At 41.5% G+C, this 23,002-nt stretch overlaps 1 protein-coding gene across 1 annotated transcript in view; it reads left to right on the top strand.

The window, feature by feature from the left end:
- The window catches only part of STARD9 (StAR related lipid transfer domain containing 9), a 292,466-nt gene that overhangs the window by 116,602 nt on the left and 152,862 nt on the right, over positions 1-23,002 (top strand). The window contains exons 7-14 of the mRNA XM_073552673.1: positions 647-759; positions 5,653-5,722; positions 6,011-6,083; positions 12,037-12,104; positions 12,175-12,272; positions 12,575-12,775; positions 16,622-16,719; positions 21,822-21,899. Of these exons, the coding sequence (XP_073408774.1) occupies positions 647-759; positions 5,653-5,722; positions 6,011-6,083; positions 12,037-12,104; positions 12,175-12,272; positions 12,575-12,775; positions 16,622-16,719; positions 21,822-21,899 (799 nt within the window). The remainder of the gene's footprint in view (positions 1-646; positions 760-5,652; positions 5,723-6,010; positions 6,084-12,036; positions 12,105-12,174; positions 12,273-12,574; positions 12,776-16,621; positions 16,720-21,821; positions 21,900-23,002) is intronic.

The following is a 23,002-nucleotide window of genomic DNA, read 5'->3' as shown; positions in this document are numbered from 1 at the left end:
AAGGTCCGCAGATATTTGTTGTGCAACATTTCTGAGAATTTCTGTCTCGTGACAGATATCACTTTGTAGCCCTAGCCTTAACAGTGTACACATGGGATGGACAATTGCAAGCGAGGCAATCCCATAGGAATCTCAGTGACTAGTAGCAGCTCCAATAAGGCACAATGGATTTTTATTCTGTTTGTGTAAATATCATAGATCATAACAGAGAATGGTTGTGGGCTGTAAATGAAGCTCTTGTGTTCTGCTGACAAGGGATTTCACATTTGTATAAACCAATCATCCATGGGTGCAATGTATGGAAAGTGTGACCTATGTGCTTGTCTCCTTACTACACACAATGTAGGAAACAGATGCTGAGTGCAAAGCAATATGTTGTGAATGTATATAGAGAGCGATTGCTGTGTAGTAGTAGTGCTATACATATTGTGTATATGTGTGTGCATATACATGTATAGTTTTATTTTCTTTTTACATTTTTTGTTGCTTGGCTTTTATGTACTATGGTAAAAGGTCACTTTAATATCTGTTTTGCTAACAAAATAAGTGGACTCAGTGTTTTCTGTTTTTCTCAACGGACATAATAAAGGCATTTAGCATTTGAGTTTTGTATGTTGTAATCATTTTAAAACCTTTTTGGCTTAAGTTTTCTAGAAATTTATAATGAACGTGTCCGGGATTTGCTGCATCAATCTGATCAAAAGAAACCTTATACCCTGCGGGTCCGAGAACACCCAGAGAAGGGGCCATATGTGCAAGGTATGATAGCTGGTGTGACTTGAGATAGCTGTTGAAAGGACATTGGTTCGACATACGACTATGGTTCCTGGCTCCCCCACAAATAGGAATGTTCGGCTTGTCGAGGGTTTGTGTGTTTTCAGTGGGGAGAGAGGAGTACGCTGCTGCCAGAAACATCTGGCAGTAGCTTATTTCTCCTGAGGCATAATGTATTAGTCATTGAAATTCCAACTCCCTGATTCTTTGCTACCCCGACATCTATACAGGGTAAGTCGGGTGGCCCATAAACAGTGCCAGGCTGCAAACTGCTTCTTTATTGTATAGCAAAGTGTTAGTAGATTTATGGCTTGTAGATATCGCCTTCTTTTTTTTTTTTTTTTTAACAAAACCGTCTAAAATCATCGTCTGTGTGAAGTTTTTCAATTCAGTTAGTAAAAACCATACAGTTTGTCTTTATGGAAAAATTGTGATATTCAGCACATGACAGTGAGGTAAACTGTTAGATGAATAGAAGTGATTGTGGACGTCTCCTCAAGTTACTTGGTAAAAAACATCAAATCAGAAGCATGAGGATCTTCAATCGGTTTAGTAGAAGGCATCACGGGGCTCCAAACTGAAAACTCAGAGAGGCACATTATTAATGACCGATGAAGATACAAAAAGCGATGATGTACGTCAGAGAAAGTTGTGTAAGCTAGGATTTAGCACATCGCTGTACATGAAGTATAATACTGACTTCATTGATCCGCTTGGTAGTAGTTTGCTGTAGTCCTAAATGTGATATCAGCTGCTGATGCCCCCACTCTTGGATGACGCTGTTCTGCTGTTACTAATGATAAAAAACAGATATTGCCCTGATACAACTTTTTTGCAAAAATGACGCTTTGTGCCAGTGGCATAACTAGAGTCTGATGGGCCCCATTGCAAGATTTAGACAAGGCCCCCCACCCTGGTATATTTATATGTCCTCCATCCTGATATATGTGTTCCCCTTCCTGGCCCCATTGTTGTGTGTGTATATATATATATATATATATATATATATATATATATATCCCATCCTGGTATATATGTCCCTTATCCTGGTACATATATCCCCATCCTGGTAGATATATATCCCTTATCCTTTACCCCATCCTGGTACATATACAGTACAGACCAAAAGTTTGGACACACCTTCTCATTCAAAGAGTTTTCTTTATTTTCATGACTATGAAAATTGTAGATTCACTCTGAAGGCATCAAAATTATGAATTAACACATGTTGAATTATATAATGAACAAAAAGTGTGAAACAACTGAAAATATGTCTTATATTCTAGGTTCTTCAAAGTAGCCACCTTTTGCTTTGATTACTACTTTGCACACTCTTGGCATTCTCTTGATGAGCTTCAAGAGGTAGTCACCGGAAATGGTTTTCACTTCACAGGTGTGCCATGTCAGGTTTAATAAGTGGGATTTCTTGCCTTATAAATGGGGTTGGGACCATCAGTTGTGTTGTGCAGAAGTCTGATGGATACACAGCTGATAGTCCTACTGAATAGACTGTTAGAATTTGTATTATGGCAAGAAAAAAGCAGCTAAGTAAAGAAAAACAAGTGGCCATCATTACTTTTTGAAATGATGGTCAGTCAGCCCGAAAAATTGGGAAAACTTTGAAAGTGTCCCCAAGTGCAGTGGCAAAAACCATCAAGCGCTACAAAGAAACTGGCTCACATGAGGACCGCCCCAGGAAAGGAAGACCAAGAGTCACCTCTGCTGCGGAGGATAAGTTCATCCGAGTCACCAGCCTCAGAAATCGCAGGTTAACAGCAGCTCAGATTAGAGACCAGGTCAATGCCACACAGAGTTCTAGCAGCAGACACATCTCTACAACAACTGTTAAGAGGAGACTTTGTGCAGTAGGCCTTCATGATAAAATAGCTGCTAGGAAACCACTGCTAAGGATAGGCAACAAGCAGAAGAGACTTGTTTGGGCTAAAGAACACAACTAATGGACATTAGACCAGTGGAAATCTGTGCTTTGGTCTGATGAGTCCAAATTTGAGATCTTTGGTTCCAACCACCGTGTCTGTGTGCGATGCAGAAAAGGTGAACGGATGGACTCTACATGCCTGGTTCCCACCGTGAAGCATGGAGGAGGAGGTGTGATGGTGTGGGGGTGCTTTGCTGGTGACACTGTTGAGGATTTATTCAAAATTGAAGGCATACTGAACCGGCATGGCTACCACAGCATCTTGCAGCTGCATGCTATTTCATCTGGTTTGTGTTCAGTTGGACCATCTTTTAGTTTTCAACAGGACAATGACCCCAAACACACCTCCAGTCTGTGTAAGGGCTATTTGACCAAGAAGGAGAGTGATGGGGTGCTACGCCAGATGACCTGGCCTCCACAGTCACCAGACCTGAACCCAATAGAGATGGTTTGGGATGAGCTGGACCGCAGAGTGAAGGCAAAAGGGTGAACATGTGCTAAGCATCTCTGGGAACTCCTTCAAGACTGTTGGAAGACCATTTCCGGTGACTACCTCTTGAAGCTCATCAAGAGAATGCCAAGAGTGTGCAAAGCAGTAATCAAAGCAAAAGGTGGCTACTTTGAAGAACCTAGAATATAAGACATATTTTCAGTTGTTTCACACTTTTTGTTCATTATATAATTCAACATGTGTTGATTCATAGTTTTGATGCCTTCAGGGTGAATCTACAATTTTCATAGTCATGAAAATAAAGAAAACTCTTTGAGAAGGTGTGTCCAAACTTTTGGTCTGTACTGTATATATTCCCCCATCCTGGTATACTTATCCTCCATCTTGGTATGTATGTTCTCCATCCTGGTATATATGTTCCCCCTTCTTGGCCCCATCGTGGTATATATATCCCCCATCTTGGTATATATGGCCCTTATACTTGTAATATAAGATAAGATAATCAAGCTGGTCTCCACCTGGCACAGGCCCAGTTGCGACCATGGTCGTTATGCCCCTGCTTTCTCTGTGCTATGCCTAGTGGGGTTTGAGGGGTGCACAACCCCAAATGTCCGGCACAGCACAGAGGCATTGATTAGATGTCCAGGGCACATGCAGAAGCGCTATGGAGCCCTTCACTTAACTTCCATGGCTACCTCTAACATGGACATTATACGTGGGTAGAGCAATAAAACATATATAGGGCTATGTAATCCCTGCATTAAAAAAGTAGCTAGAGAATCTTGGTAACACTATTCAGGTCAGGGCTGTGATCTGCACGGTAAAGACCGTTATCAACCTCATTGTGATGCAGTGCTGCCCCCTAGTGGATATCCAAAACTCATGCGAACATACCGTTGGTGCAGCGACAAGGGGGCCCGAATGGGAAGGGGAGTGGGCCACTACTACCTCTCACAAAGCAGTAAAACACTTATGTCACTGATACATTATTGAACTGAAAAGGACCCATATACTGTTCTTGCACAAGGGCTATCTTCTGTCTGTGTCCACCACTGGTCCTTGTTATAGTATTACTGCTTCACATATGTTTTATGTCATGTTTTAATTTATTGCTGCAGAAAGAAAACACCGCATTTTCGAGTACCAGCAAAGTGAATGAGATTTCTGATGTCTCGTGCACATGCTTCTTATTTATTTATTTTTTTTGCAGATTTGACTCATTAGGCTATGTGCCCACATAGCGTTTTAAACCAGACACTCAAAACCGGACTCCTTCCCAGAAAACGCGCTTTTTTTTCTGCGCGATTTTACCACGTTTATGTTCACAATTTTGCCGCGATTTTCGCATGCGAAATTCAAGCACTTTCCAAGCGATTTGAAGCATCGCTTGGAAAGTGATTGACAGGTTGGTCACACTCGTCAAACATAGTGTTTGACAAGTGTGAGCAGCTTTTTACTATTGAGGCTGCCTATGCGGCCTCAATAGTAAAAGATAGAATGTTAAAAATGAAAAAAAAATTAAAAATCGGGGTATATTTACCTTCCGACGTCCCGCGTAGTCTCAGCGACGCTCCCGTTCCCGGCGATGCCTTGCGAGACCTGTGATGACGTTGGTCTCGCTTTGCTATAGTGATCTCACTAGACCGCTAGAGTAACGCGAGACTACGTCATCACAGGTCCTTGCCGCAAGGCATTACTGGGAACGCTGAGGCCCGGGATGGCTGCGCGTGACGCCGGAAGGTAAATATACCCCAATTTTTTATTTTTTATTCTTTTTTTTTTTTTACAGGGGTATGGTACCCAGGGCCTGGAGGACAGTCTCCTCTCCTCCACACCGTGGGTACCAACCACATATGAGACGCTTAACTTCCCGCATGGTGGGCATAGCCACATGCGGGTAGTAAGCGATTCTCATGCATTCCTATGGGTGCGGAATCGCGGCAATTCTTTGCGATTCCGCAAAAAGAATGAGCATGCGGTGTTTTTTCCGCGATGCGATTCCGCAGCGGAAAAAAGCGCAGCATTAGTACAGCATGTGCGGAATGCCATAGGAATGCTTGGGGGGCGTTCTGTACGAGTTTTTTAAACGTTTTCGTGCCGAAAATCGTGGCAAAAACGCTTAAAAATCGCATCGTGGGCACACAGCCTGAAAGTGTTTTGTTTTTTTTTCAATTCTGCAACATGTCAGTTCTTTCAGAGTGTTTCACCCATTCAAAATTAATGAGAGAAAATGAATAAAAAAATGTATTAGAAGATCATGTTATACTTCAAAACCAACTGTATCTTGAGTAGCATTTTTACTGCGGAAAAATCTGCTGCATATACTCAACATGTGCACATACCCTTATGTTCGTACCATATTGACTTTAGAATGACTTGAGTCTTGTGAAATGCTTTTACAGTTCATTATCATTATTATTGCTTATTTCTGTATATGCTTCTGATTTCCAGACTAATTTATCTGCTTTAATATCTTTTATTGTAATAGGGTTATCACAGCATGTAGTCACTGATTATGAACAAGTTGTTGCTTTCCTAGAGCAAGGAATGGAGAACAGGTAATGTCTCCAAATACCGTAATAGTTTATTCTGTAGGATACTGTTGATGTGCTCCGCTCACTTGTTTTTATTATATGAGTGGTTACGTGATATGATCAATGCAATTTCAACAAATTACCGTATGTTCCTAATCTCTAAATCGAGATATTGTGGAGCAGCGTAAATCTTTACCCATGTATACATACATCGTATTGTAAATCCATATTAGGTGCTCATCGAGATCCATATTGTTTTCAGTTATTGTAGAACATTACAAGCTTGAAATTGTCTATTATCTCTCATTGTAGAATAACTGCAGCTACCCACATCCATGATGCCAGTAGCCGCTCTCATGCCATCTTTACCATCCAGTACACACAGGTAATTGCTGCATGATGATTTGTGCATTGCAAGGTGTTTTTGCTGCAGATATGCCTTCTTTTCAACATATATACAGTCATATGTAAAAGTTTGGGCACCCCTATTAATGTTAAACTTTTTTCTTTATAACAATTTTGGTTTTTGCAACAGCTATTTCAGTTTCATATATCTAATAACTGATGGACTCAGTTATATTTCTGGATTCAAATGAGGTTTATTGTACTAACAGAAAATGTGCAATCTGCATTTAAACAAAATTTGACCGGTGCAAAAGTATGGGCACCCTTATCGTTTTCTTGATTTGAACACTCCTAACTACTTTTTACTGACTTCCTGAAGCACTAAATTGGTTTTGTAACCTCATTGAGCTTTGAACTTCATAGCCAGGTGTATCAAATCATGAGAAAAGGTATTTAAGGTGGCCACTTGCAAGTAGTTCTCCTATTTGATTCTCCTATGAAGAGTGGCATCATGGGCTCCTCAAAACAACTCTCAAATGATCTGAAAACAAAGATTATTCAACATAGCTTTTCAGGGGAAGGATACAAAAAGTTGTCTCAGAGATTTATCCTGTCAGTTTCCACTGTGAGGAACATAGTAAGGAAATGGAAGAACACAGGTACAGTTCTTGTTAAGCCCAGAAGTGGCAGGCCAAGAAAAATATCAGAAAGGCAGAGAAGAAGAATGGTGAGAACAGTCAAGGACAATCCACAGACCACCTCCGAAGACCTGCAGAATCATCTTGCTGCAGATGGTGTCACTGTGCATCGGTCAACAATACAGCGCATGCATAACTCCTTTTTGTATGACCAAACAACTCAATCTTTGTTTCATCAGTCCACAGGACCTTCTTCCAAAATGTAACTGGCTTGTCCAAATGTGCTTTTGCATACCTCAGGCGACTCTGTTTGTGGCGTGCTTGCAGAAACGGCTTATTTCGCATCACTCTCCCATACAACTTCTCCTTGTGTAAAGTGCGCTGTATTGTTGACCGATGCACAGTGACACCATCTGCAGCAAGATGAGGCTGCAGGTCTTTGGAGGTGGTCTGTGGATTGTCCTTGACTGTTCTCATCATTCTTCTTCTCTGCCTTTCTGATATTTTTCATGGCCTGCCACTTCTGGGCTTAACAAGAACTGTACCTGTGTTCTTCCATTTCCTTACTATGTTCCTCACAGTGGAAACTGACAGGTTAAATCTCTGAGTCAACTTTTTGTATCCTTCCCCTGAAAAGCTATGTTGAATAATCTTTGTTTTCAGATCATTTGAGAGTTGTTTTGAGGAGCCCATGATGCCACTCTTCATAGGAGAATCAAATAGGAGAACTACTTGCAAGTGGCCACTTTAAATACCTTTTCTCATGATTTGATACACCTGGCTATGAAGTTCAAAGCTCAATGAGGTTACAAAACCAATTTAGTGCTTCAGGAAGTCAGTAAAAAGTAGTTAGGAGTGTTCAAATCAAGAAAATGATAAGGGTGCCCATACTTTTGCACCGGTCAAATTTTGTTTAAATGCAGATTGCACATTTTCTGTTAGTACAATAAACCTCATTTGAATCCAGAAATATAACTGAGTCCATCAGTTATTAGATATATGAAACTGAAATACCTGTTGCAAAAACCAAAATTGTTATAAAGAAAAAAGGTTAATATTAATAGGGGTGCCCAAACTTTTACATATGACTGTATATGTAAGGAGATATATATATATATATATATATATATATATATATATACACGACTCCACCACCACAAGGCGTATTAGCATCACTTCCCTTTATTGGGAATATGTCAACAGGTTTATACTGCCTTTTCTACAGTAAGTTCAGCATAAAGTAGTGACGGAGACCCTTATTCCACCTTTTTGTTGTCACTTGTAGTAGTTTACCCTTTATTATTTGTACAGTAAGCTTAGCGGCTGACTCTTCCCCTCTGGCAGCTAATTGACAGCTTTCTCCCTTTACTGTGCCTTTGGAAGATAGCTGCTGATCAGCAATGGGGGAAGCACAAGAACACAGCTGACTACTAAGCATACTCACAGCATTGGGTGGACTACATTAATCAGCAGATATGTGAATTTATAAAAACTACTACAAAAACATCCAACAATGCTGAAATCTGTCTTCATTGCTTTTTGCTGTATTCTGATAGGGCAGTATAGATCTGGTGACAGATTTGCTTTAATCTGTTCTGAAATATTCTGGGATACTTTGATAGAAGTTGTTCACAAGAGATATTTATGTGATATGCCAAAAATATATGATCACTCTCGCTCTCACCTTTGGGACCTGCACATATCTCCAGAACTGGAGTCCCCCCCCGATTCGAATTTCTATGTCCGTTAGTGAGCGGAGAGGTGGCCTCACATGTGCCAGACCTCCATTCACTGCTGAGTGAAATCTGAATACTTCTGGTCAAACGCCAGGTAGAGCAAAGGATCAAGGTACCCCTGTTCTGGACAGAGTTGTGGGTCTCTGAAATTGGACCTTAAAATCAGATTTTTTTGCAAGATTTTGTGGATATGCCATAAAACTTTCTCATGTGAGACAACCCCTTTAATTCTTCTGATGTAAAACCATGATTGTCTGGTATACTTGAGTGTACATTGTATCTGAAAAATACTTGTGTCTATGACTTTCATTCATATAGTTTCCTTCTTATGGGTGGTGTAGTCAAATAGATGAACTACTGCAGGGAAAATAACATATTTCATGTCGGCTGTACATTGAATGGTTGACCACGTAGTACATTGACCAGAGTAAGAACTGCCCATTCTGAGGGACTTTTTCCTTTGGCTTTTAGTGGGAGAACCCAATGTATGTTATCTTTGTACTACTTGCTCACCTTGGAAACTGCGAAAACTCTTAGGCTCTGTGCACACAGTGTGTTTTTTATGCTTTTTTGCGGCAGGTTTTTCCACACGGAAATGGGCCCAAAATGCTATCAAACCTTGTGCAAGCTAATTCAATGACAATACTGAAATGTTGTGCACATAATCAGTAAATTTCCTTGAGTATTTGGAGTGGGTTTTTTTTCTGCAGCATGTCAATTCTTTGTGCTTTTCTGCAGCTTTTTTCTCCCATTGACCTCAATTGAGTCAGTCAAATCCGCAGCAAAAATGCAGTGTAAAAATGTTTGCAGATTTTCTGATTTTTGCGTTTTAAGGGCTTCCCATGGTGTTTCCCACGCTGTCATCTGTGTGACAACAGGGGAAACACTGGCACGGTGATTCTGATCGGCGGTAACGCTACCGCTGGTAAGACCGTCAGCGCTGCATAGTCATGCTGTCAGATGTCAGCGTGACCCCGCAGCTGTCACTGTGACCCGCAATGGTGACCCGCTGTAACGCTACCGCCGGTAAGACCATCAGTCAGAGCGCTGCGGGGTCACGCTGTCAGATGTCAGCGTGACCCCGCAGCTGTGACCGTGACCCCACAGTGGTGACTTGCGGTAAAAAGCTCAGGTCAGCAGGTGTGGGCTCATGAGATTGCTCCTCTCATCAGGCTATGTCTGCTTTCACTGATAACACTGACGGCAGGAGCTGCTGAAGGAAGACCTAGTCTCTCGTCAGCCGGCGCCTGTGCTCACACTTTAAAAAAACAAACAAACATGTAAAATAATTACATACATATTGAGATAAAAATAAAAAACACATTATACTCACCTAACACCAAATCCCTGACGCACTCATCTCCTAAATAAATGTAAAATGAAAAAACAACATATACTCACCTTAACAAATAATCCCCCCCAATGCCCATGTCTCCTAGATATAATCAAAAATAATAAACCACCATATGCTAACCTGTCCGCCGTAGTCCACGTAATTCAGAGTGTCTCTTGGCGATCTCAAGTGTAGAACAGTCACATCAGGAGATGTGACTGCTCTAACTGTCCGTCAGCGATACACTGACAGGAGGTAATTGCTCCCGCTGTGTATCACTGAGCTGCAATGAGAGAGTTCGCTGGAGATCATCGGCTGATCAGCTCCGATGCTCTCACTTACGGCACTACCGCTGCATGAGAACATTCTCACGCAGCAGTGGTGCTGTAAGGGAGATCACCGGAGCTGATCAGCTGATGAACTGTGGTGAACTCTCTCATCATGGCAGCTCAGTGCCATACACTGCAGGAGCGATTACCTCCTGTCAGTGTATCGCTGGATGTCTTTGAGAGCAGTCACATCTCTGATGTGACTAATCTCAAAGTCATCAGGATCGTCATGAGACATTATGGATTATCTTCTCTGTGGACAGGTGAGGAATATTGTGGTTTATTTTATTTTTGATGCAGGAGATGTTGGCGACAGTGGATTAGGCATTCGGTGAGTATTGTTTAGTTTAGAGTCAATAAAGGAGTCTGTCATTATTTCAAGTAAAGGACTTTATTCTGGGTGTCTGTATTTTTATAATATCATTATGGGATTAGTAATGGGGATTCTTATTGATGCCTCCCTATTACTAACCTCGGGGCTTGATGTCACCTGACAATACAAAGGTGACATCAACCCCCCAACCATCACCCCACTTGCCACCGCTACAGGGCAAGTAGGAAGAGCGAGGCTAAGCGCCAGATTTGGCGCATCTTATAGATGCGCCTTTACTAGGGCAGCTGAGAGCTAATGTTTTTAGTCTGGGAGGGACCAATATCCATGGCTCCATCCTAGGCTATTAATATCAGCCCGCAGCTGTCTGCCTAGCCTTTGCAAGTTAGATTTTATATGTCATATTTTTTTTCTGGGGTCCCCCAGTAAACTAGCCAGTAAAGGCTAAGCCGACATCTGTGAGCTGATACTAATAGCTGGCTCTTTGCAGAATATTAACATCAGCCCTGAGCCGTCAGCTTTCCCTCTGCTGGTTATGAAAATTACGTGGGAGCCCACGCAATTTTTTTTTTCTTTTTTCTTCTTTAAATTAAGAATTGCTGTTTGGTTGCAGCCTATGTAGGTTCGTTCTGTTAACGCTCCTACATAGGCTGGTGACAATGTGTGTATTTGTGTTTACTTATTGGCTTAGTAATGAGGGTTTCGGGCTGACACCTTTTCATTGCTAAACCTAGGGCTTGGTATCAATGACAGATGATGACACCAAGTCCTAATACCATTACTCTGATGCTACTGCGTCAGAATGAAAAAGATGGTGTTGAACCAAGAATTACATCACAAAACTTTTTATTTAATATCTTTAGCTCAAAAAAGCCTTCATTGCTGTTCAAAAACGCCTTCATTGCTGTTGAAAAACGCATGCAAAACTTCTGCAAAACACACTGTCGCTCTTATTCACTCCTGTCTGGAATATTGCAACTCTTTACTGATTGGTCTTTCGCCTACTAAACTCTCTCCACTCCAATCCATCCTGCATATGTCAGCCTGGGTTGTATTTCTTTCCAACCACAACACCGATGCCTCAACCCTGTGCCAGTCATTGCACTGATTGCCCATCCACTACAGAATACAATACAAACTTCTCACTCTCACCGCAAAGCTCTCTACAGTTATGCAACACACTACATCTCCTCCCTCATCTGTCACTTTACCCGTGCTCTCCATTCTGCAACTGATCAAAGACCAATATCTTTCATACTACGAATTTCTCAATTCTGTCTCCAAGACTTCTTGTGTGCTGCACCAGTTGTTTGGAATGCTCTACCCCAGATGATCCAATTAATATCTAGCCCCCACATTTTTTAAGCGTGCTCTAAACACACATTTCTATAGAGAATTCTATCACCGTAATTAATCTAAATTTCCCCTTTTCTCAATTTTCCTCATCATCTTATCCCTTCTATTAATCTGTCTCCACATCTTTGACAGATCCTGGCTGATGATCAGATCATGCAGTATTATTTGATGATCCCTAGTAATTATAATCATGTCTGGACTGTATATGACAAGCACTTTTACCTATTATTCCCCCCCCCCATGATCCTTCCTTGCTTCTTTTTTCCACAGGCGATGTTAGATGATAACTTGCCATCAGAGATTGCCAGCAAAATCCATCTGGTTGACTTGGCAGGCAGGTGAGTATGACTCACGGATGTCTGGGATTTGTTCTATTTAGCATTGGATATATCTAGGTTTTTCTTGTAGTGAAAGAGCTTCTCCAAGTTACTGCAAAGACCGTCTCACTGAAGGCTCCAACATTAACCGCTCCTTGGTGACTCTGGGGATCGTCATCTCTGCATTAGGTATTTCTCAGTGGAGGAATTTTGGGGACAAAAATACATCTGTGATTGCATCTGCACATAGTGAAAGAAATGCATCAATCCATTGTTTATTTGTTGTACAGTAATCACTACAGTTTTGCTCACACTGAGCCCCTTTTGCAGCATTGTGATTTGTGCATCTCAGTCCCATTCACTTCAATGAGCATAAGCTACCATACCACACACACAACCCACACTGCCATGGCAGCATTTTCTAATTCCGAGCTGCCCCTTTAATTACTTGCTACTAATATCTGAAAATGTACATTTTCTGTTCCTTGTAGCTCAAAATTCCCAAATGACTAGTAGCTCTCAAAGTATAAACAGCATCCTCAGCGACGGGGATAGCGGTATCCCTGTCAGCACTTCGGGAAGCAGCACAACGGGATCAAGACGTCAGCCATTTGTGCCTTACAGAGATTCCATTCTGACTTGGCTTTTAAAGGACAGTCTGGGGGGCAACTCGAAAACTATTATGATTGCCAGTAAGTCATACATTTACATTCCTTTCGTGCTAACAGTCAGAACTTGCACCCTGCAGCGTCATCATTCCTGGGATATCAGCTCTGTTATATTGTTAGTGGTTCAAGGGTCAGAAATGTGTCACATGACCGCTGTAGCCAATCAGTGGCTGCTGATCAGCTGCTCCCCTTCAGTATTCCATCAGAGTGGACGTCTGCCTTGATGGAATACAATGTCACATGACCCGCCGAGAAGAGCACTGCCGATATCGCCCCTGCCGGAGGCAAGCAGACATTGGTTTTATTTTATATTGATAACTGATGTGAATATGTAGGAGCTATCCCATAATGGACAATCCCTTTAACCCATGCATGTGTCCTTTACAAGGTTGCTTGAAAAGGACCCTTTTGTGGGTTAAAACTATGTGTAGTATAAGGCAGTGCTAAAAAAAAGACCTCACGTTTAAATATTGTTTTTTATTAAATTACGGTAATAGGTGAAACAAATATTTTTTTTCTTAAAATTTCTTGTGTATCATTAAGTGCGCTTTCTGGTACAGTGGTCCTAATCATTAAGTTCTGGTTCATGTAAAACAGGCCAACAGCAGAAAAGTGTTTGGCACCACTGCGCCACCTTTACCTTAAAATACGGTAATAAAATAGGCTAGTAGATAGCAATGGATAAAATATAACTTTTAGTCAAAATCTCGTAAAATAACAATGATCACCCAGTGAAAAATACTAAAAAATCACAAACCACAAAAAACATGTAGACACACAGGTAAAAAATACTCATAGGTACTATCTGCCTGTATGGCGTATAGGCCTCTTGGCAATATTGAATAGTTTATCTGTGGTATATCGAAGGGTCACAGCAATTTAATATACAGTTTCTTCAATTTAAATTTTGCCGTACAGCCTAATATAGCTTTACCAGAGAAACATATCCATTTTTATGCCCATGGAAAATAATTGTACCATAGAACTAGGTAAACAGTGATATAAAACCAATGGAACCTGTATTTGACATACTAACGAGTTCCTCCATGGCCACTGTTATTAGTGAAGGGAAACAATTATAAATATCAGGAGGCCAATATAATTAGATGAAATAGCAGCTAATAAGGCAGAGATGAAAACATTGCATTATGACAAATCACAATAAAGGAACCAAGCTGCCCCACTGTATCAGTGAGCATTCCAAGTGGCCATAACCAGCTCAAATAACAAAGTGCCGCGTAAAACACATGCTAGTGCGGCTTATGACTTATTAGATCTCACCCAGTCTTGTGGAATTCATACATTCCTGTACCCTCTATCGTTGCCACAGAGTCATGGTGGACGATAACAGGTGTGCCTGCCTTATAGGTTGCGTCTCCCGACGCGTTTCGTTGGATAGCACTCATCAGGGGAGCTATAGCAAAGAAAGTGGCAATGTTTTCATCTCTGCCTTATTAGCTGCTATTTCATCTAATTATATTGGCCTCCTGATATTTATAATTGTTTCCCTTCACTAATAACAGTGGCCACGGAGGAACTCGTTAGCATGTCAAATACAGGTTCCATTGGTTTTATATCACTGTTTATCTAGTTCTATGGTACAATTATTTTCCATGGGCATAAAAATGGATTTTTTCTCTGGTAAAGCTATATTAGGCTGTACGGCAAAATTTAAATTGAAGAAACTGTATATTAAATTGCTGTGACCCTTCGATATACCACAGATAAACTATTCAATATTGCCAAGAGGCCAATACTCCATACAGCCAGATAGTACCTGTGAGTATTTTTTACCTGTGTGTCTTCATGTTTTTTTGTGGTTTGTGATTTTTTGGTATTTTTCACTGGGTGATCATTGTTATTTTACGAGATTTTGATTAAAAGTTGTATTTTATCCATTGCTATCTACTACAAACATTTGGTGGATCCATAATCCCGCTATATTACTAATAAAATAGGCTAACCACACTAAATCATGAACGCTATTCAGCCTCCAAAAACACCGCTGTAGGTGCTCAATCCGTGTGAAAAAAACATGCAAGAAATCCACAATGACCGAAGAAAATGATGGATGGCATTCACCAATGCGGTTTCAACTTGCTTTATTGAACGCTGTGCGGCTCAGGCACGGGAGACATGTGCAAGGTACGGACTGCAGCTGTTTCGTGCTTCAACGGGTCCTTCTAAACGGGTCCCGTTGAAGCTCTGAAGCGCGAAACAGCTGTAGTCCGTACCTTGCACATGCCTGAGCCACACAGCGTACAATAAAGCAAGTTGAAACCGCATTGATGAGTGCCATCCATCATTTTCTTCGGTCATTGTGGATTAAGTTCTGGTTCCCATCAGCAACCATTGTTGGGTGATTACTGCACACTGAGCTCATAGTAATGAGTCCATTGTATAATTAGTATGCAGTAATCTCCGAGCTCCCACTAGTGGTGGCTGCAGGCTGACAGAATTTTCTCATTGAAAGTGTGCTGCCTATTCTAAAAAAATATAAAAATTGTAGGGCAGGAAACACAAAAATAATGACTTTTCAAATTTGGAAAATTTGTTCTTAATGGTAGCACAGTCTGGTGATAGCTTCAATCCTAGAGATGAAAGCCTAGGAGACTGTACTGACCGCAGTAGACCCATGCTGCTATTGAGAGCAAAATTAAGAGAGCAATTAAGAAAAAGATATAACATTCAACAGTACTGCATCAACGATCTTTAAAGCAGAATCAACATAATCTGAAATCCTCCCTCTTCATCACACTTCCAGTATGTGTGTATTTTTCCAATGATGTTGCTATTAGTCCTGCTGAGACCAGTAGTTCTATGAGCGAACACCGCCAACAATACTGTTAATGATTTTCCTTTAACTGTAACAACTGGACATAGAGCAGCAATAACAGACAATTGGCTTCTAATTTGAGAATTTTTATACTCTCAAGAATAAATGAGTTAAAAACACAAAACAAATATGTCAAATATACAGCACGCCAGCTTCTAATAGACTCTCGGTTTCACTTATCTGCTTATTCTTGGGATTAGCTGCTTTAAAGATTGTTGATGCAGAAAAGTCACATTTTGCCTTCTTCTGATCTCACTGGTTTCATTGCAGTGGAAAGCCTGTCCTGATAAATAATTATAGTGATATATTTGCTTAAGGGGTAAAACCTTTCTTAAATGCCCTAGGCCCCTGAGTACAATAAGAAAAACTTATACTCCCTCTTGTACTGGCACCGTTTCAGCTATGTTGGGCTCTTGTGACATTAACAATGTGCGGTCCAGATTGTCTGACAAAATAGTAAAGGCAGCAGCCATTCGACAACCACTGATGTTCCACAAGCGCCAATAAACCTGGTGCCGACATCGCTGGAAAGGTGCTGTGCCGGTGCGGTAAATGAGTAGAAGCCTCTTATACACTTAGGGGACTCGCACATATAAGAAAGGGTTGTCTAAGTAATGGACAACAGCATAAAGAAAAATTGTTATCTTGCAGACTCCAGCATTATAATCGTTTTTCTGAATATAAGTCAGTACACTTCAACTCAGAATTAACCTGTGGTCAGACGGCTATAAAGATATATTAAAAAAATGTATCCGCATAGAATTGTGATTGCTAGAAATAATTTGGTTACAGCATCGTCGTGTCTTGGCAGAATCACTATAGTAGGCAATAATATATTGGGTGGCATGTGCATACATTCTTGTACTATGCACAAGACTTTGCTCAGTATCGAAGTCTGTAAACTTTATATCTGTTAAAGAAATTATTAATTAACAGGCTAAAGTTCATTGATTCCATGTCTAGACTGCCATCTGTTCTGTATTTACGATTTATTACACTATTTTACATTTCATTACATCTTCTGGTTATTTTAGCTGTTTCCCCTGCAAGCAGCAGTTACAATGAAACCATGAGCACCTTGCGCTATGCTTCAAATGCCAAAAAAATCATCAATAAACCCAGAGTGAATGAGGCAAGTATCGTTCTGTATTACTTTTCTACACTTGTGTATGAGTGTAATCATCAGCTTTGATTTTCACTTTCGGACTACTGCTGCATTTCATGGTTTGTTAGTATCAATTCTTTCATTGTTCTCCTTGACCGTGGATAAATAAAAAGTTCTTTTTGTCCCTGTGCCCTGGCAAGGAATGGAAGCATTGACTTGCGGAAGGGACTATTGTGTCTGAAACAATATAGAAGTGTATGAAAGAAAGTCTTGTAAAGGGATACACTTGAACTTGCTTTGCACATTGTTAGTTGCCTTGCTACAGTACACAAATAGCAACTTTAAAGAGGTTATCCGTGTATCCGGGACAATTTCCTATATTTAGGAAAGACCATCAATATTAGATCTTCAAGGGTACGACTATCAGAACTCTGTGTTGAGCAGCTGCTTGAAAGGGCTACAGCACTTAGCACGTCATATCTCCTTCATTAGTTACCTCACACAGCATCATTTGTTTTATTAATGGCTGTATTTGCTATTATAGCTTGAAGAGTGAGCTTTAATAATAGGCATAGACGCTACTAAAAATATGGAGTTGTGCCTATGAAACAATGAAAAAAATGCAGTGCTCACCAGAGAGTGGCAGCTATTTCAAACAGCTGATGATGGGGTGCTGACAGTCAGATTCTTCTTGATCTGGTATTAGTGGCCTGTCCAAAGAACCCCTTACCCTCTTTCTGCCTGTTGTTAAATCCACCCTCCACCAATTTTAGGCCAAGAATAAAGTGAATCTGTCAGCAGGTTTTTGCTATTTAATCTGAGAGACTCATAACATAGGACAGGAAAGCTGCTTGCTCAGCTGCTTGCTGTAGTTTTAATACAATCAGTGTTTTAGCAGCAGGAGATTATCACTGGACTAGGTGTCGCATGCCAGGCAGTCCAGCTAAACTGTGTAACCCCACCTCCACCACTGATTGGTAGCTTACTGACAATTACACAGGAAGCTGCCAATCAGTGGTGTGGGCTGGGTAATACAGAGTTCAGCATTCTGACCACTGCTATGTAAGGAGATGGAAATGCTGCCCACGTTCCGTCTTGAAGACGTGTGTATTGTTGCAATGTGTTATGATGTTTCTATGTGTAATAATCTGTAATGTTAGTGATGAAGCCCAGCAACAGGTAGTGAATAGGCATTGATGGTTAAAGAGTTGGGACTAGTCCATAGAGGGATGGGCTATGTAGCAAGAGCATAGATGTCAGGCAAGAACTAGGTTGCAGCTAGAGCAGACCTTTGGTCTGATTGCTCAGCAGAGCCGCATGATGTGGGTGTCCCTAAAGTGAGGGGAGATCGAGAAAATGGATTGCATTATCCAGTGGAGATGGAAGTGCTCAAAGATGGTTCCCATGAGAGGACACCTAGCAGTACGGCCCAGAGATTATAACACCAAGAGGTAATGGGCCTAGACGGGACAGAGTATATGAGACGAAGAAAGTGCCCCGGGACAGAGTTCCAAAGTGTCAGAGACAGAAGAGATAAGTAACGGCCATAGTGGCAAAGTAACTCGCCTAAGGGGAAAAGGATATGAAACTGTGGGTTGAGCATAGGACTCTTACAAACTGGACTGTAGTACTGAGCTGGGCTGAGGTGGCGTAAAGAGCAAAGGTGAAGATGGAGCACAAGAGTGAAAAGAGCAAGAAATCTGTGTGTGGAAAATGCTCCGTGTGTTCAAAGAAATATTGACTGTTAAGTAGAAAGTTTTTTGACTGGTGGTCTCCCTCATTGAACACATGGTCCCGGCAAACCAGCTTCATCGTTTACATGTGGCCGGCACATACATAGCACCCTCACAGCATAAGGTCACACACCCAGTCAGGACCCCCACCTTCATGTAATGTGCCAGGGTGCAAGAGGCGAGTACCTCTCCCACAGCTACCACCCCACGCCACGTTACAGCTACGTCTACAGCAGAGAAAATGGACGCTATCGAAACTGCACCAAGCAGCCCAGTAAGTGACACAATACTGGAATCAGGGTCTCTGTCTCTACATCATGTTGCTCTTAGATTGTATAGCAAAAAAAGTGCTGACATATTCCTTTTAATGGAAAAATATCCATTCATAGTAGTGGGTCCAATGAACCCACATATTCTATGCCTAGTTTATGGGAAAGGGTCAGTAGTGTCTCAACTCTCCTTTGCCCCAATTAAGACACTTTAGTGTCACCTTCCTGGACTAAAAAGTTGAACATCATAAATGCGATTGTCATCTCTCTGGACACGAGTTTAGAAGATGAACAGTCATAACATAACGCTAAGTCTAATGTCTGACACCATGAGGTACTCAACAACTGTGCATGATTTTAACTCCCTCCTCCGCCCACCACTGCCTCCTCCAACCTCCCTCATCTCTGCCGAGGACTTTGCCACACACTTCAAAAACAAGATTGACCAAACAAGGCAAGTCTTCATCACTCAACCACCACAACCCCTTTGTATACCAGACCAATGCCCAAACCCCATAACCTCACTCTCCAACATCACTGAAGGGGAGCTTAATTACCTCTTCTCCAAATCGCACCTCACAACCTGTGCACTTGACCCCATCCCATCCTACCTCCTCTCCAACCTCACCACCACACTTATCCTATCCCTATCCCACCTCTTCACTAACGTCCGGTACCTTCCCTTCTGCTTTCAAGCATGCCACAATCATGCCTATCCTTAAAAAACCAACCCTCGACCCAACCGCTATGTCCAGCTATCGCCCAATATCATTGCTTCCATTCGCTCCAAACTCCTGGAACAGCACGTCCACGCTGAACTTTCCTCCCACCTATCATCTATCTTGCTCTTTGACAATCTACAATCAGGTTTCCGCCCCCATCACTCCACTGAGACAGCCCTGACCAAAATTACTAACGACCTACTTGCAGCCAAATCAAATGGCAAATACTCTATACTCCTGCTTCTAGACCTGTCCTCTGCATTTGACACAGTTGACTGCCTCCTACTACAGATCCTCTCCTCCTTCGGCATCAAAGGCCTTGCCCTATCCTGGATCTCCTCATACCTTTCCAACCGCACATTCAGCGTCTCCCACTCCCACACCACCTCCTCATCCCACCCTCTCTCTGTTGGAGTCCCCCAAGGCTCTGTTTTAGGACCCCTACTCTTCTCAATCTATACACTTGGTCTGGGGCAACTCATAAAGTCCCATGGATTCCACTACCACCTTTATGCTGATGACACTCAGATCTACTTCTCTGGCCCAGACGTCACCTCTCTTTCCAGAATCCCAGAGTGTCTATCAGCCATATCCTCCTTCTTCTCCTCTCGCTTCCTAAAACTCAATGTAGACAAATCTGAACTCATCATCTTTCCTCTCTCTCACAGATCTTCCTTACCCGACCTAGCTATAACAATTAATGACATCACACTTTCCCCAGTACCAGAAGTCCGCTGCCTCGGAGTAACCTTTGACTCTGCCCTGTCCTTCAAACCGCACATCCAAGTTCTTTCTACCTCCTGTCGCCTCCAGCTCAAAAATATTTCCAGAATCTGTCCTTTCCTCAACCCTCAATCTACTAAAATGCTTGTGCATGCCCTCATCATCTCCCGCCTCGACTACTGCAACATCCTTTTCTGTGGTCTCCATGCTAACACCCTCGCACCTCTCCAGTCCATCCTTAACTCTGCCGCCCGATTAATTCATCTCTCTCCTCGCTACTCCTCCGCTTCTCCCCTCTGCAAATCTCTTCTCTGGCTCCCGTTCCCTCAGCGTATCCAGTTCAAATTACTAATACTGACCTACAAGGCCATCTATAACCTGTCTCCCCCATATGTCTCTGAAATAATCTCCCGATACCTTCCCTCACGTAATCTCCGGTCCTCCCAAGACCTCCTTCTCTCCTCCACACTTATTCGCTCCTCACCCAACCGCCTCCAAGACTTCTCCCGAATAGCCCCTATTCTCTGGAATTCTTTGCCCCAACAAATCCGACTATCTTACACATTTGGATCCTTCAGACGGAACCTGAAAACCCACCTCTTCAAGAAAGCCTACAGCCTGCAATGACCCCGCTACCTCCTTCTCTCTAACCACTACCGGTGATATCACCTCAACAACACCGGAACTGCTGCAACCCACCAACCTACTGTCTCCTTCCCCACCATCCTGTAGCATGTAAGCCCGAAAGGGCAGGGTCCTCTCTCCCCTCTGTATCAGTCTGTCATTGTAATTTGTTTGCTGTAAGTGATATCTGTAATTTGTATGTAACCCCTTCTCATGTACAGCACCATGGAATCAATGGTGCTATATAAATAAATAAATAATAATAATAATTTTACTCACCCTGATGTCATCATTTCTGTTTTGAAAGGAAGCATCATGGATATGACAGATCCTTCATGATCAATAATTATCCATTTGGTGGATCATATTTTTCTCTTATATACACTATACAATTTATTTTTATTTTTTGCTTTATGTAATAATGCAGCATGCTACGCTATTCTGTAAAAAAACAAACAAAAAAAACAAAACTATTGAACCTTGAAAAAAGTGTAAATGAGAGTGTGAACAGAGCCTATCTAGTGCAACAAGTCCATTCTGTTATTGTATACATATATTGATGCTTTACAGACAGTGAATAGTTCAGTTTCATTAAAACTTTATTATGGTTTATGTGTGTATTTAATGGGTATATTTTTTTTTTACACTTGAATACTGGGCTAAAAATAGTTTTTGCAATTAGGTTTCATTTAAATTTTTGAATCATTTACCTACTTTGTGTTGTACAGTCTATTGCTGGCTACTTAATAAGTTAACTTGAGAATCCATATTGCAGCTCGCCATGACAGTCTGACTGAGGGTTTCTAACTCCTATCTGTGTGGAAGGTGGCAGGAAACAAAGAGCCTGTAAAAGCAAAACTGTGCAAAATTTGTAATGAAACCCAATAGCAAATATGATTTTTAAATACATACATTTAAGTAAAAAAGAAAAAAAAAAGGTCCGATCAACTCCTTTAATTATATACATTTGACAGAATGCTTTAGATGTTTCTTTATCGTTGCTCTTACAAAGCATATTACAAAATATTTATAAAACATTCTCAAATCGTATTTTTCAGGATGCTAATGTACAATTGATCAGAGAGCTCAGGGAAGAAATTAACAGACTAAAGGCCATGCTAAGAAATTTTGAAATGGTAAATTCTTCTAATTGTTCCCCTCGGTGTTTGTGTGTATGTTGCAGGGGGCGGTGTCTATAGATATTGTATATGTCTATCTGCATATTATTTGTGATGAATATGTTATATATTATGACAGGATTGTGTGCTTGTCATTAATACTTATTCTTTAAGTTCACTGCCGCTACTTATACATATTTGTAAGAAACAGCCCTGCACAGTTTTATAAAAATCGGCTTCTCTACATGTCTGACTGCCATTCCATTCTAGTCTCGGTTGAATTCCTACCAGAGTACACCTCATTCGACTTCATGTGCTTCTGATTAGATAATCACCTGAACCAAATCTTATTTAATGAAGGAAAGTATAAAAACCCCTGCTGTGGTGTTCACAATCCTCTTGCAATAGGACAAGCTGGATGACAAAACAAGTGCTAGCAATATCCCAAAAGTAATAAGAATGAAAAAATAACTTTTAGCCATGGCAAAGGAGTTGAAAAGACAAGTCTTGAGCGAGGAAAAGAAGGGATTAATTCTGGCTTTACTAGCAGAGGGATACAGTGAGCGTCATGTTGCCTCCATCCTTAAAAGTTCTAAGACGGCAGTCCATTACAACAAGGTCAAGCAGCAGACATTGGGGACAACAAAGCTACAGACCAGCAGAGGGTGAAAACGACTCTCCACTGACCGGGATGACCGTCATCTTATTCGAATGTCAGTCAGCAACCGCAGGATGACATCAAGTGACCTACAAAAGGAATGTCAAATGGCAGCCTGGGTGAAGTGCACGGCGACCATAAGGATTGGACCATAGAGGACTGGAGTAAAGTGATCTTCTCTGATGAGTCTAAGTTTCAGTTTTGCCCAACACCTGGTCATCTATTGGTTAGATGGAGACTTGGAGAGACGTATAAGCCACAGTGTCTTGCACCCACTGTGAAATTTGGTGGAGGAGCGTTGATGATCTGGGGATGCTTCAGCAAAGCTGGAATTGAGCAGGTTATTCTTTGCGAAGGATGTATAAATCAAGCCGCATACAAGGTTATCCTGGAAAAGAAGTTGATTCCTTCTGCTCAGGCAATGTTCCCCAACTCTGAGGACTGTTTTTTCCAGCAGGACAAT

This window comes from Dendrobates tinctorius, unplaced genomic scaffold (genome assembly GCF_039654945.1).
Source record: "Dendrobates tinctorius isolate UK_male_01 unplaced genomic scaffold, ASM3965494v1 ptg000194l, whole genome shotgun sequence".
In the NCBI taxonomy this organism is placed as follows: Eukaryota; Metazoa; Chordata; class Amphibia; order Anura; family Dendrobatidae; genus Dendrobates; species Dendrobates tinctorius.
This window is presented reverse-complemented; position numbering and strand designations above follow the sequence as displayed.